The sequence below is a fragment of the Neoarius graeffei genome, chromosome 10 (assembly GCF_027579695.1).
Source record: "Neoarius graeffei isolate fNeoGra1 chromosome 10, fNeoGra1.pri, whole genome shotgun sequence".
Taxonomy (NCBI): Eukaryota; Metazoa; Chordata; class Actinopteri; order Siluriformes; family Ariidae; genus Neoarius; species Neoarius graeffei.
This window is the reverse complement of record NC_083578.1, coordinates 68,374,958-68,389,988: the sequence shown is the minus strand read 5'-3', so window position 1 is coordinate 68,389,988 and position 15,031 is coordinate 68,374,958. Positions and strand designations below refer to the sequence as shown.

The 15,031-nt window shown below is 40.6% G+C and overlaps 2 protein-coding genes across 3 annotated transcripts in view; one reads left to right on the top strand and one right to left on the bottom strand.

Annotated features, from left to right (window-relative positions):
* Nucleotides 1-411: 411 nt before the first annotated feature.
* dffb (DNA fragmentation factor, beta polypeptide (caspase-activated DNase)) lies at nt 412-8,470 on the top strand. 2 transcript variants are annotated; one of them, XM_060932161.1, is made up of 7 exons: nt 412-588; nt 680-806; nt 3,392-3,577; nt 4,367-4,446; nt 5,014-5,187; nt 5,370-5,470; nt 6,704-8,470. In XM_060932161.1, the coding sequence occupies exons 1-7, from the start codon at nt 472-474 to the stop codon at nt 6,906-6,908; spliced, it is 990 nt and encodes a 329-aa protein (XP_060788144.1). In that variant the 5' UTR covers nt 412-471; the 3' UTR covers nt 6,909-8,470. The 2 variants fall into 2 exon arrangements, with proteins under 2 accessions (XP_060788144.1, XP_060788143.1); XM_060932160.1 differs by having other exon boundaries at nt 680-815.
* Nucleotides 7,885-15,031, bottom strand: part of c10h1orf174 (chromosome 10 C1orf174 homolog) — a 27,178-nt gene continuing 20,031 nt past the window's right edge. Inside the window, exon 2 of the mRNA XM_060932162.1 lies at nt 7,885-10,522. Coding sequence (XP_060788145.1) covers nt 10,421-10,522 — 102 coding nt within the window. The 3' untranslated portion in view covers nt 7,885-10,420. The remainder of the gene's footprint in view (nt 10,523-15,031) is intronic.

Sequence of the window (15,031 nt, the reverse complement as noted above, 5' to 3'; positions counted from 1 at the left end):
AGCTAACCTGAAAACTTTCCTCTTTATCTCACATTACTCTTCCTAGTGTGGGTGGGGTTTTTTTTGTGTGTGTGACTCCTGTGTAAAGCGTCCTTCGGTTTGTGAAAGGCGCTATATAAATTTAACTTTATTATTATTATTTCTGCTTTTGCTCCTTTTACACATTTTAAAGATCTTAAGTATAATTTGTGTACTTGTTACGAGTCTTTGACTCATTGCACATAAAGATAAATAAAGCTATGATTGATTAATTAGTTTAAATTTGTTCAAGAAAGAAACAAATTTGGGGGATGATTTTAGGATTCTATTCTTGTGTATAAAGGAAGTTGTTGATCCCAGAGACCAGCAGTCCGGCGGAAATCCGGCAAGAGAAGCCCCGCCTTCCTGCTCTTACTTCCTGCTTCCAGTCTGGTCACGCCAGGAAGCCCCGCCCATTAGGCTTTTGAGTCCTTCCATCTCTAAAACAAAAACATGCCGAAAGCACAGCTAAAGCCGTTTAAAGTGAGGCGAGCCGGAGAAGCTAAAAAAGTCGGTGTGGCGGCGTTTACCCTGAAAGAGTTGATCAAGAAAGCATGCGGTTTGCTTCAGGTTTAAAATAAAAATTTTAATTTGCCCCATGAGCCTTTGAGCGTCTGAGTTATGGAGTTTCACTTTAACCTGTCTTGCGTTTGTTTTCTAGATGTCTGCGGCGAAGGTACAGTGTTGTTTGTATGACGACGGGACAGTAGTGACAGAAGATTATTTTCTATATCTTCCCAATAACACTGAGTTAGTTCTACTTCCGGATGGACAGAGCTGGAACGGAAGTGAGTTAAGTACGCACGTGCTGAGTCACTGATTACAAACTGTACAAGTCCAGAACTATACACTGTTCACCTTTTCTACTTTAAAGCCCACTTATTCATACTTGTAACGAGTTGGGGCCCGTTAAAAAAAGATCCCCCAATTATTTTGACTCCTCTATTCTATTGGGGGGGAGCCATGGCCTAATGGTTAGAGAAACAGCTTTGGGACCAAAAGGTTGCTGGTTTGATTCCCTAGACTAGCAGGATTGGCTTAAGTGCCCTTGAGTCAGGCACCTAACCCCCAACTGCTCTGGCAAGAGTGTCTGATTAGCCAAAGATTGATTGATTCTATTAGAATCTAATAATCTATTGTAAAGTGTATTAAGAAAGAAAGCACAACTTTATTCATCACACACTTGTGAAATTTCCTCTCTGCATTTAACCTATCTGAAGCAGTGAACACACACATGCACGCACGCACACACACATACATACATACATACCCAGAGCAGTGGGCAGCCATGCTAACAGCACCTGAGGAGCAGTTGGGATTTAGGTGCCTCGCTCAAGGGCACCTCAGCCCAAGGCCGTCCCATATTAACCTAACCGCATGTCTTTGGACTGTGGGGGAAACTTGTGCAGACACGGGGAGAACATGCAAACTCCACACAGAAAGGCCCTCGCTGGCCACTGGGTTTGAACCTAGAACCTTCTTGCTGTGAGGCAACTGTGCTAACCACTACACCACCGTGCCGCCTTATTAATGGGATGCAACATCACTGTTCCAGATGGGAGCCCAGGAATTAAATAAATGCAATGAAAACAAACTATTTTTAATTGTAGGTATTGTATTTAAAGCTGTATGGATGTGCCAGTAGCCAACATAAAACCATGCATGCAGGGCATTCGCAGTCAAAAGGGATTAATGATCCAAAAGTGGGGTGGCACGGTGGTGTAGTGGTTAGCGCTGTCGCCTCACAGCAAGAAGGTCCGGGTTCGAGCCCCGTGGCCGACGAGGGCCTTTATGTGCGGAGTTTGCATGTTCTCCCCGTGTCCGCGTGGGTTTCCTCCGGGTGCTCCGGTTTCCCCCACAGTCCAAAGACATGCAGGTTAGGTTAACTGGTGACTCTAAATTGACCGTAGGTGTGAATGGTTGTCTGTGTCTACGTGTCAGCCCTGTGATGACTTGGCGACTTGTCCAGGGTGTACCCCGCCTTTCGTCCGTAGTCAGCTGGGATAGGCTCCAGTTTGCCTGTGACCCTGTAGAACAGGATAAAGCGGCTAGAGATGATGAGATCCAAAAGTGGAGTCTGGTCCATTAACACAAGAACTTATTGCTATGTTTGTGTACAGCAAACAAGCAAGTTATTAAAACCAAGGAGTACACTCAAAAGAAGTGGATATAGAAACCACTCAGTGGGATTAGATCCTTACATGCTAACAAAGAAGGATTTTTCTTATGAGTTGGAAAATTATCCATCTGTTGAGTTCCCAGACATCTTTAACTACCTGGTGCTGCAGACATCGTTCTACACAGGCAAACAGATGAAAACCTGGCAGAGCATGGAGGCGAACAACTTTTTATATGTGGCTGGGTTAAAGACCTGGGGATCAGGAGACTACAAGATAGACGGCGGTCGATGGATCTAAGTTCAGGAAGAGTGTTTTATTAGCAGGTGTGATATTTACAAAAATTAAAGCAAAACAGAAAGCAGAGTATTTAAAGAGTGTGATAAACATGGCTAGAAACAAAATGATTATACTTTGCAAAGCCTCCATGAAAACAGCATACGTATCTGTGTGCGCTGATTGGGCTCAAATCAGTATCAGGTATTTCCCATAACGACCAGGTCCCAAGTGCGCGCACAACGCGCTCCATGAGCGTGTGTGGCCGCTCGAGCTGGACCAGACAAAAGTGCGCAAAGGCGTGACAGTCAAGCGTTCACATACTGTGTGACCACAACTCTTGGCTCATATGTATATCGCCATGCATTGCCACCAAAATGCCTCATTTTCATCGATAACCCATCGCAAAGCATCGCGAGCTGTAGTGTGACTGTAGTTTAATGAGGTGGATGTGATGTTGGATGCAACCCAGCAGTTATACCCTACTATGAGTAAAAATTAGCTTTGACTTGGGGGGAATCGCAGCCCACTAGGAGGTGTTTTGCGGCTCACTAATGGTTGAGACACACTGCATATATGTTCCTAAACCTGGTCCTGGAGAACCCCACGTTCTGCACATTGTAGTGTTTTCCCAGATTCTGCTTAAATAATGGGCTACTGAGCAGCTGTTCCTGAATTGAAGTGTGTTAGAGCAGGGAAAACACTAAAATGTCCAGGACAGGGGGTGATCCCAGACCCTGGTTAGGAACCTGTGCACTATATAGTGCAGTATTTTGGGAGCTTTGCTCACAGCTTGGATGCTGAGCATCCATAATACACATTACAGTTTGTAGCGAGTAGGATGTAGTGTAACAGGACACAGGGAATTTTTTTTTATTATCTGGCCCTAGGCTGATGCCAATTAACATAAAATTGATTTAAACTACCAAATAAATATGATCTTCATATATAAATATTTGCTGTTATCTCCTCCACCTCAGTGATATATGACCTCAGCCAGATCCTCGGGCTGGACAGACACTCAGAAGAGCTGATCACTGCAGCGCAACAGCTACTGACCGATGAGCATTCAGCTAAAAGGAGAAAAATCCTCACTGAACTCCTGTGTAATCTGAAAGATAATGCAGAGCTGGAGAATAGAGATGATGATCAGGACTGGTTTGAAGGTAATAAAGACTTCAAGACAAGTATTGCATTAACTTTCTGCAGTGTTTTTCGAAGAAGCTGCCTTTGTCACACATTCACTCAAGCACAGACTTGCATAGCTCAAGCACAGAATGCATACAGTGAAATTTCTCCTCTATATTTAACCCGTCTGAAGCAGTGAACGCACATGCGCGCACACACCCAGAGCAGTGGGCTGCTATGCTACAGCACCCAGGGAGCAGTTGGGGGTTAGGTGCCTCGCTCAAGGGCACTTCAGCCTAAGGCCGCCCCATGTTAATCTAAAAGCATGTCTTTGGACTGGGGGGGAAACCAGAGCACCCGGAGGGAACCCATGCAGACACGGGGAGAACATGCAAACTCCACACAGAAAGGTCCCTGTCAGCCACTGGGCTCAAACCCAGAACCTTCTTGCTGTGAGGCGACATTGCTAACCACTACACCACTGTGATGCCCACTTTACAGTTTCATGTCATTCTTTTCTAATCCATAATTTAATTGTCCAACTTTTTTAAACAGAACATTAATGGAAATCATAAACTGCATAGTATATTATACAGTTTGGCCATTTTGGCTATTTTTTTTTTAAATCTTGGTGACCAATGCAGTCACCTCAGGATGAGTAGATAAATTAGGCAAGAAAAGAAGAATTTTGAGGATAACCCCCCTCCCCTTTTTTTTTAAACTAGAAAAAGGTTCAGTGGGAGATTCAATCAAAAGTCTCAAACACATTCAGTTTAATAGTTGCTGAAAGCCAATGTTGACTTATTTTTAACCTTGTCCATTTCTAGGGCTTGACGTAAGATTTAAGACGAAGTCATCATACATGAAGTATAACTGTGAGCAAAGAATACGGTCATACTTGAAAGAGGTATAAGCACTGTGCTGTTTTAACTTCTTGTTTTATATATTTTCTGGCATCTTGTTTTCTATCCATTACATAATGTTTACTTCCACACTGCTGTTTAATTCCAATTCTGATTGGAAGATATTGACTGATTTTTCTAAAACGGCACCAAGTCACAGGTGCACTTGTTCGTTGAATATGTTATTGTTTCTGTAGTTACTGCTAAATCACAGGGACTTGTCTGGTGGACTACACCACAGATTTAAATAAAATGCATGGTAAGTCTTCAGGACAGACTGTATTTAGAGATGAAAAAAATAAAGAGAAGCCGTTGATTGAACAGTTTACAGCTGTTACAATCTACCTATAAATAATATACCAAAACTGATGTGATATAAAAGGAATCAAACACTTCCAAAGCAGGGGATATTGTGCTCTCAGAGCACTCTTGTTTAGAGGAGTCATGCTGCTTAAATATTAAGCATTTTGTATGGCACACATTGCACATTGACCTGACATTTCTAATTTTTGTGTAAGCTTGGTCAGGTGTGAGTTGTAAGCCTTGCCTGATTCGAGTGTATTTCTCTGCAGGTGGACAGTCATGCTCGCACTATTTCGAACACTAGGCAGAAAGGTGAATATCAGAAGGTGGCAGCCAGCATGGCCGAAAAGCTGAAATCCATGCGTTATCATGGCAGTTACTTTGACAGGACAGAGAAGGAGCTCCATCGACTGTGCACTAAAGAGGGCTGGTTCTCCTGCCAGGTACCATCACCACTGCAGCACCCAATAAATACAAAATAAAAAGCTGAGAGTGCAACAAAATATTGAATTTATACTGAACCAAACATAATTTACTCTTGATACAAAATTCAGTAATCTAGAGTATTTCTTTCCCAAAAGATCTGTATGTATCACTTTAAACATTTTTAGACTTGTGTTATCAGGGTGCCTTTAATCTGGACCGGTGTGAATCTCTCCACTCAATAAACCCATATGGTAACCGTGAGAGTAGAATCCTTTTCAGCACCTGGAATCTGGACCACAGGTGAGCAAAACCTCTGTATTATCACTTCTGTATGTTTCAACTAGCAAAATAAATCTCATAAGCTGCTTTTACACGGGCAGCGGGAACAAAGTGCGCCTGGAACAGTTTGCGCCCACTTTCCTTCGTGTTTACACACTCGCTCTCTCAGTGGCAAACTGGAGGTTAGAGAGGTAAACACAAATGTCTGCATGTGCAAATCAGTGATCAGAAGCTTGTTTTTAACTTGTTGATTGTCCTCTCGCTGCTTGTTTCTGTTTAAACTTTCAGCAGTTCAGTGGTAAATTGGCGCATTGTGGCCCGATTTCTCCAAATCCAGCCTGGGTATCTGCATCTCCCCACAACTGGATGAGGATTGGATAACTGGACTTATTCTTTAGTCCAGTTATCACTGCAATGGGCTTGGAAATTGCTTGACCCCATTGTTTAAAGGCAGAGAAATTTGACAAGGAAAAGCACTTGAGATGAACCGAACATTGAATTTGCAGCGAAGCGGACTTGTCCAGATGATAAATGACCTGAATACTACCGCGCATGCGTAAGCCCTGCCACTTGCCACTGATTGCGTTTAGACAGTAAGCGGGAACAAGTTGCACCACCTCATAAAGTGGAGCAAGTTATGCCCACTGGAGTCAAATTGTCCCAGAACAAATCATGTTTAGACGGGCAGTTGCGCCGGGACAACTTTTTCCAGGAACAGCTTGTTCCAGCACAAGTGCTCATGTAAAAGTAGCTATAGACTATGATGCTGCCACAGCACAGGTACACACTGCGGGGCTCTCCTCATTTGTTCCTCTTTCTCATTTTCTTTATTCCAAACGCTTAGATTCAGCAACCCTGGTTCTTTGTCTTCCCCTCCCCCCTCCAAATATTACTTGGATTAAATCTCTTTCTTTTACTCTTGGGCGGCACGGTGAACAGCAAGAAGGTTCTGGGTTCGAACCCAGCGGCCGACAAGGGCCTTTCTGTGTGGAGTTTGCATGTTCTCCCCGTGTCCGCGTGGGTTTCCCCCACAGTCCAAAGACATGCAGGTTAGGTTAATATGGGACAGCCTTGGCTGAGGTGCCCTTGAGCGAGGCACCTAACTCCCAACTGCTCTGGGTATGTGTGCGCATGTGTTCACTACTTCAGATGGGTTAAATGCAGAGAGGAAATTTCACAAGTGTGTGATGAATAAAGTTGTTTTCTTTGTTTACTCATACCGCAAAATAGCTTAATAAAGCTTCTCTGTTTCAGGATTGAGAAGAAGAGAACCATCATACCCACTCTGGTCAATGCGCTTCAAGGTAAAAAGAGCAGTGATATAAACCTGGACTATTTCTACAAGCTGCTATTCACAAGAGAAAATCTCAAGCTGGTTCACATCGTCTGCCACAAGAAAGGAGCTCATGATCTAACATGTGATTCACACCAAGTGTACAGAAGAGTTAAAAGGAAGTGAAGCAGATAGTGGTTACATTATGACTAGAGTTGCCCTAGATAACTCAGGAGAATTGTGATTTTTCTATCCAGTGGAAAAGTGGGGTTTTTTTTTTTAATGATTTTCCTAATGTTTTTAGATGTGATTTTAGATTTCCCCAAGTGATCTTGTTAAAAAAAAAATTATATATATATATATATATATATATATATACACACACACTTATTTTTCAATGTACATTTTTTAAAATATTCATTTTTAAAATGTGGAATTAAGGAATAGTCTTTGTGATTTTATGAACGATAACCAAACAATCTTGGCCAAACTTTCTTTTGCACACTCGTTTTTAGGAAAGGTTTGCTAATTTAACATTTTTGTGCATTATGTGTGAAAGATTCATTGTGTCAGTCCCCTTTGTGTTTTGCTTATTTAATTTTATGAAATTCATGTTTTCTACGGGCGGCACGGTGGTGTAGTGGTTAGCACTGTCGCCTCACAGCAAGAAGGTCCGGGTTCGAGCCCCGTGGCCGGCGAGGGCCTTTCTGTGTGGAGTTTGCATGTTCTCCCCGTGTCCGCGTGGGTTTCCTCCGGGTGCTCTGGTTTCCCCCACAGTCCAAAAACGTGCAGGTTAGGTTAACTGATGACTCTAAATTGACCGTAGGTGTGAATGTGAGTGTGAATGGTTGTCTGTGTCTATGTGTCAGCCCTGTGATGACCTGGCGACTTGTCCAGGGTGTACCCCGCCTTTCACCCGTAGTCAGCTGGGATAGGCTCCAGCTTGCCTGCGACCCTGTAGAAGGATAAAGCGGCTAGAGATAATGAGATGAGATGTTATCTACATTAGTTGGTACCAGAATGAAATTAATTATATTTTTTATTGATTTATTTTTTAATAAAGTTTAATGAAACCAAATAATACTGGTTCTGTTTCAACTGTCAGCTCAACAAAACAGCAGAGTGAGCCAAATATTCAGAAAAATATTGTTTAAAAACCCACTGAAATGTATAATGGCGCTGAAAATTTGTATTTGAATAGGTGTCTTTCAGGAACCAGGTTTAGTTAGAATAAGTTTCATTAGACACACAGGCCCTTTCATAAACCACAACAATTCCATTTAATTTCATGCTGTTTTTAAAATCAATAAACATTTACTTTGTATGGACGGAGAATTGTAGATTTCAAAATGTGAAGTAGCGTAATGCAGAATGTGCTTAACATTTCAAATATTAATATTTTATAAACAAAGCATTTGGTAACAACATTAGCATGTAAAGATTTTTCTTTTTGATACAAAAATAGACATTGTTGTAAACCAAGACAAATAAGAATTTTACCTAAAAATTTATACAGACAAGTGAGTATAAAATTTTACAAGTCACATCTTTGTATATAAAGTTAGTGCAAATGCTTCATACAACACAACTACATATAGAATACACACACACGCGCGCGCACTATGAACGAGTGTGTCCAAACTTCTGACTGGTACTGTGTGTATAAATACCAGTCAAAAGTTTGGAAACACCTTCTAATTCAAGGATTTTTCTTTATTTTTTTTATTAAAAGTCACTTCATGTCTTAATGATGGATGTCGTTTCTCTTTACTGAGTTGAGCAGTTCTTGACATAATATGGATTACTACAGTTGTGGAATAGAGCTATTTACTGTATTTTTATTATTTGATCTCAAATGCATTAAGAAGGCAAGAAATTGCACTAATTAACTTTTAATGAGGCACCTGTTAATTGAAAAGCATTCCAGGTGACTCCCTCATGAAGCTGGTTAAGATAATGCCAATAGTGTGCAAAGTGTAATCAAGGTAAACACTGGCTACTTTGAACAATCTAAAATATGAAACACCTTTTTTAACACTTTTACCACATAATTCCATATACGTTCCACGTTATTTCATAGTTTTGATTTCTTCAATATTGTTCCACAATGTAGAAAATAGTCAAACTACAGAAAAACTTATGAAGGTGTGTCCAAACTTTTGCCTGGAACTGTATATATTACAGTATGGACAGTAAGAGCGTGCGTGTGTGTATAAAAAGAAACAGACACCCAAGCAGAAAAAAACCCCATTCAAACTGGTATTTAAGAACAAACAGCAATATTCAGTCTTTACAAATGTTAACATGATTTTTCCTGACTGAGGCACTTAACTGGCATCATATGACGAACGTCCTGTCCACATTCAGTTTTTCTTATCGCAATGTATTCTGTCTAGAAAAAGACTACAGCTACCAATTATATCCTGAACTTAAATGCTTCATATCATGTAAAGCTGTTTTCTGTACAGATATGACAATTAATTATATATACCTAAAGCTAAATATTGTTGCCTAAAAGCTGCTTTCTTGGCAAGAAAAGTTATGAACACTTTTACACATGCACATGATAAACCTGGTCTTCTATATAATAAATCATTCATCTTCAGTAAGTGCTGAATGGTTAGTTATCCTGGTCATGTTGGATCTGGAGCCTATCCCAGGAACACTGGGATGAAGCAGGAATACACCCTGGACGGGACACCAGTCCATCACCGGGCAACACGCATGCACGTTCATATAGTCATTTACACTCAGGCAATTTAAGAGTTTAAAATCAAATCCACACAGACAACAACCTGAGCTCAGGATCGAACCAAGCCTGGAGCAATAGGCGGCAATGCTACTCACTGCGTGCACGTATGTAATGCATGCAGCCACGTTCAAAGGGCCCGGGGTTTCTTCATGCAGTTCAATTTTAATGTATTTCACGGTTTTTTAAAAATTAATTTATGTACAGATTCTGACCTGACCTTCTCATCTCGCCCTCTCTTCCTGCAGCACTATTGTGCTTCTGTGCCATGCAATTTCAACTTTCATAAATCTTAGACTTCAATCCCAAGTACCTTCTCCATAAGTGCAACCTCTTAATTTACAGTGTTACTCAGTACTTTACCAAACACACTGCACAAAAACCTCCTTAAAATCAAATCGAAATTACATTGGTTATTTTTGTAAAAGATGCCTGAGTTACTGTTTTATGCTCTGCTAATATATTTGTAATATGCTCTTTATCAAGGCCTCAAGTCACTGTATTTTTGTAGCTGCAACACTGAAAATGTAAAAACAAAAGCTGGTTTAATACTCAAAAACATTCTTCACTGTGACTATATCTGTTATGACTATAATCCCTGAAATGAGACTGACTGATAATAATCTACTGTGCACTCAGGATGCTGGTAGAACTGAGTGTGGACGGAAAAACAGGCAGATGTCATATAGAAAGAGTAAAATCCTTAAAAAATTGTTTTAAAGTTACATTAAAACACTGCTCTCACACAGAGCTGCTTACAAAATAAAATTATTTACAACTCCAAAATTATATATATTTTTTTAAACATTAGATAAACCCACACAAGTGTTATTTTGGAAACTTTTTTCTATACATAAAGATTCTGCCATTATTACAAATGACTACAAATTTTCAATAAATGTACATACAATGGCTGCATCAGGAGTTTTAAACTCAGCCTGTTTGTGTGTTATGTCTGCTCCTCATCACTGTCTTCTTTGGCGTAGTAATGGCGCCTCCTGTACTCTCGTCTGCTCATTCCCTCTGTGCCAGCAGATTTGTGTGAAATGTCCTGAAAAAAAAATTATAAGAGGGAAAAAATAGATTGAAACCTCCTTACCAACAGCTGCATGAGACTGTATGAACCTATACACTGTCAATGTTCATCACAAGTTTATCACTGTTTTAATCATATTCACCAGAAAATAAGCCTGTTGGATATTTTTTTTGAAGAAAAATAAAAAAGGCAAACCAAACCCACACTTTTTGGGTACAAGTCATTAAACTCCAGCTTCTCAGGAGTAAAAGCTTGAAGTATTGCGAGAAGTCCCATAAGTTGCTGAAGTACACGGCACAGAAATATTTAATCAAAGCAATTTCCTCATTGGATAACTATACTTCAGAAAAGAGCTATAAGAATAATTCACAGTGCTGGTTACAGAGATCATACTAATTCACTATTCTTAAATTCAGAATGTTTAAAATTCAGGGATATTATAAAATATAAAACTGCCTTAATAATGTACAAAGTAAGGAATTATAAAGTACCAAGGAATAGCCAAACAAACAATGTTCTCGGATAGAGAGGGGGGCTATAATTTCAGAGGGAAATTGAAATTTAAAATTCGCAGTGCTACCACAACGTTAAAAATGTTCAGTATTTCTATTTGTGGAGTAAAGCTATGGAACAGTTTGAATGTGGAGCTCATGAAATGTACAACTCTCATCTCATTATCTCTAGCCGCTTTATCCTTCTACAGGGTCGCAGGCAAGCTGGAGCCTATCCCAGCTGACTACGGGCGAAAGGCGGGGTACACCCTGGACAAGTCGCCAGGTCATCACAGGGCTGACACATAGACACAGACAACCATTCACACTCACATTCACACCTACGGTCAATTTAGAGTCACCAGTTAACCTAACCTGCATGTCTTTGGACTGTGGGGGAAACCGGAGCACCCGGAGGAAACCCACGCGGACACGGGGAGAACATGCAAACTCCACACAGAAAGGCCCTTGCCAGCCCCGGGGCTCGAACCCAGGACCTTCTTGCTATGTACAACTATAAACCAGTTAAAAAAAGGTATAAGGAACAGATCATTATGAGGTATAGGGAGGAGGAATTACAATAACATTCTATTGATAATATAAAGTGTATATATGTGGGTATGGGTACGTACAGATATATATATATTTATATCATAATGAGTATTGTGTGCATATATATATATATATATATAAAAAATGTGAGGGGGAGGCACGGTGGTGTAGTGGTTAGCGCTGTCGCCTCACAGCAAGAAGGTCCGGGTTCGAGCCCCGTGGCCGACAAGGGCCTTTCTGTGCGGAGTTTGCATGTTGTCCGCGTGGGTTTCCTCCGGGTGCTCCGGTTTCCCCCACAGTCCAAAGACATGCAGGTTAGGTTAACTGGTGGCTCTAAGGCCCTGTCCACACGGCAACGGATTCAGGTGAATCTGATAAAATTGTTTATAGTTTTGGCCTGGCGTCCACACGGCACCGGCGTTTTGGGTGCCCCAAAACGAAATCTTTTGAGAATGGGTTCCAGAATAGAAAAATCTGGCAACGGCGCCGTTGCGAAGTCGTCTGGATGAGTAGAACGGATTTTTTTACGATGACGTCACAACCACATGACTGTCAGTGCTTCACGCCGGGTAGAAGTGTAACGAACTCGATGCGAGTTGTCAACAAATCCTATAACTTGGTTCATGAAACGCACGTATAAAATATTTTCACTGTGAATATTTATTGTGTAATGGTGCAAAGTGAGAGAGAGAGAGAGAGAGAGAGAATAGCCCTTAGGGCAGAGTCTTTAGTCCAAACACTGCAGAAGCAGTACCAAACTGCGCACCGCCCGTGCTCTTTCCAAAAACAATCCCGCCAGCAAAAATAGGAAAAAAAAAAAAAAAAAAAAGGAGTGATCTCACCTTTTCAGATGTTGGTTTAAGTCCGACAATACATTCCCAGGGATCCCAGCAGTAATTGAAAAAAATAGAGGAATGTAAGAAACTATCAGCAGGGGTCAAGGGCGCTGCAAGCCCCCTGAAGCTGTTGAGATTTTAACATTTAAAGATGCTATAGCAACACATTTTTTACATAGATTTAACATAGAAAAGCAACAGAATTTAACAATAATGTGTATCTATTTGATGGCATATTTTGTAATCAATGACATAAGTGGCAAAAAAAATTATTTATAAAAATCTGATGAAAATATAGCTTTGAAGAATATACTTCTTCCAACCTGGACACTGTTCTGCTATCTCTTTTATGGACGATATCTTTTTTCCACGACATATTCAGGGCTGTGAAATTGTAAATAAGAAATCCGAGGAAAAGGGGGGGTCTGGGGGGCACAGCCCCCCAGCATAAGCCGGGGGTCTGGGGCCCACAGGGCCCCAGACACCAAGCCATTTTAGGTATTATATGGTGTATCCTGAGCATTTCCTGCAAGTAAAAAACTGATCTCAACAAGTAAATATTTGACTAGTCTTGGTCTTCATTTTGCCATATAAAATACCTATCAACAGTTTTCTCTTTTAAAATGAAAGATCCATGTAAAATACCTTGAAATATCTAATAAGTGCCTATGTATTTTATCTCTTAATCAAAATAAAAGTAAAAAAAATGTGTAAATAATTTAAAGAAATGTTAATAAAAGAAAACTTTGATAGGCCTTTCAAAATGACTGTGAAAAATCATGCTCAATATTTAAGTGAGAGATACCTGTTGTCTTCCAAATTACACTTGATTCTTGTATTATGTCCTGGCTTTTTCCAAGAATCTGTCACAATGTCTCTTGTCTACAGAGCAAAAGTTTAAAAAAAAACTAATGTTTCTTATCTAATATATTATTTACATCTTTTCTTTTACTTCTAGCTCCTTCTATTCCTCTTTGCATCACTCCCAGCTATTTCTTTCAATTCATCTTTCAGTAAGGCTATTAGTTATTAGTTCTATAGTATTTGCATTCCTCTATTAAAGCTATTTACAAAATGTTCATAGTCTGTCAAACAGCATCTAATGAAAGTCTTTTAATTTTCTTTAACACTATCTCTTTCAGTTTTGCAAACTTGTTCTTTTTCATCTTTTCCTTCAGTCTGTCTGCGTGTTCTTTTCTAGCCCTCTTTGCATCTCTCTCAAACACCTCCTTAGCTTTCCTTTTTGATGGCATCTTAACTATGTCTGATCTTGCACCCTGTAAGTACAAAATTCACGTACGCGGTGCCAGGTCACGCAATATAGCTATTTTTAGCTCTGTCATGCACTCGCAGTGTTGCCAGATACTGCTGACGTTTTCCAGCCCAAAATATGTTCAAAACCCACCAAAATGCACTTGAAACCGCCTAATCTGGCAACATTGCGTCCTGAGTTGCAGTCAAGACGTGTTCCACGCTCAGCTGGCATAAAACTCCGCGAGTCCGGCTGTATTGAGCCGCCGGTCTCGTGCAAGGCGATTAAAACCGACTAGACCCCCCCAATGATTTTTAATGCAAAAATAGACGTTTTGTGAAGATGATATTTTTCGCAACAGAATCCGCGGAAATTTCACAGCCCTGCATATTGAATTAAGTTCAACGCATTAGAAACAAAAGCACGAACGGAGTTAAAACACATTTTCTAGCAAATGGGCGCAGCCATATTGTTTTCTCGTTCTATCGCGTACAGTCTCGCGATATTTACATCAATTTAACTTCCGAGTGTTCCCGAATGTCAACGAGAACAAAGGAAGCTGACAAATACATCGCTAAACAAGCAAACCAAATCAGAACGTATTCTGCTGGTCATTTTACTTAAACATATTTTTAACGGATATACAAGAGATTTAAAAAAAAACAAAAAACCACCACCACTTTGGCTAGAAAAACAGCGGAATTCCGCTAAATAGCGGACGTCTGGGATCCCTGCATTCCTCAAAAAGGGCGTAGAAGAACAAAGTAATCCATCAACGTGTAGCATTCAATTTATTCCGGACCATTAAAGAATTCTGGAGGATATCAGAATGTTGGCGTACCGGCTTCCATCTACCCCCATTCATTCCTCTTTCCGTGTCTTTCGTTTTACGCTACTGATTAATAATCAAAACTTTATGTGGCTGATGCTACAGAAGAAGGGGTTTATGCGCATGCGTCTACTTCTTCTATTGTTCTGGTGTCTCCGATGGGACCGTCTTACAGCGCACGTAGAGGTGTGGCATGTGTATTGCATCGTTTTCAGCAAGCGTTGCCATATGTACCTGATATTTTACTGATCCGTTGCCCATGTGGACGCGATATTTAAAAAAAAAAAAAAAAAAAATCTCGTTGCCGTTGTCGTGTGGATGTAGCCTAAATTGACCGTAGGTGTGAATGGTTGTCTGTGTCAGCCCTGTGATGACCTGGCGACTTGTCCAGGGTGTACCCCGCCCTTCGCCCGTAGTCAGCTGGGATAGGCTCCAGCTTGCCTGCGACCCTGTAGAACAGGATAAAGTGGCTAGAGATAATGAGATGAGATAAAATGTGAGATAGATATGCATAGCATAATTATGATATTATGGGTGTCTGTGTACATATGGATGTGTATAGTT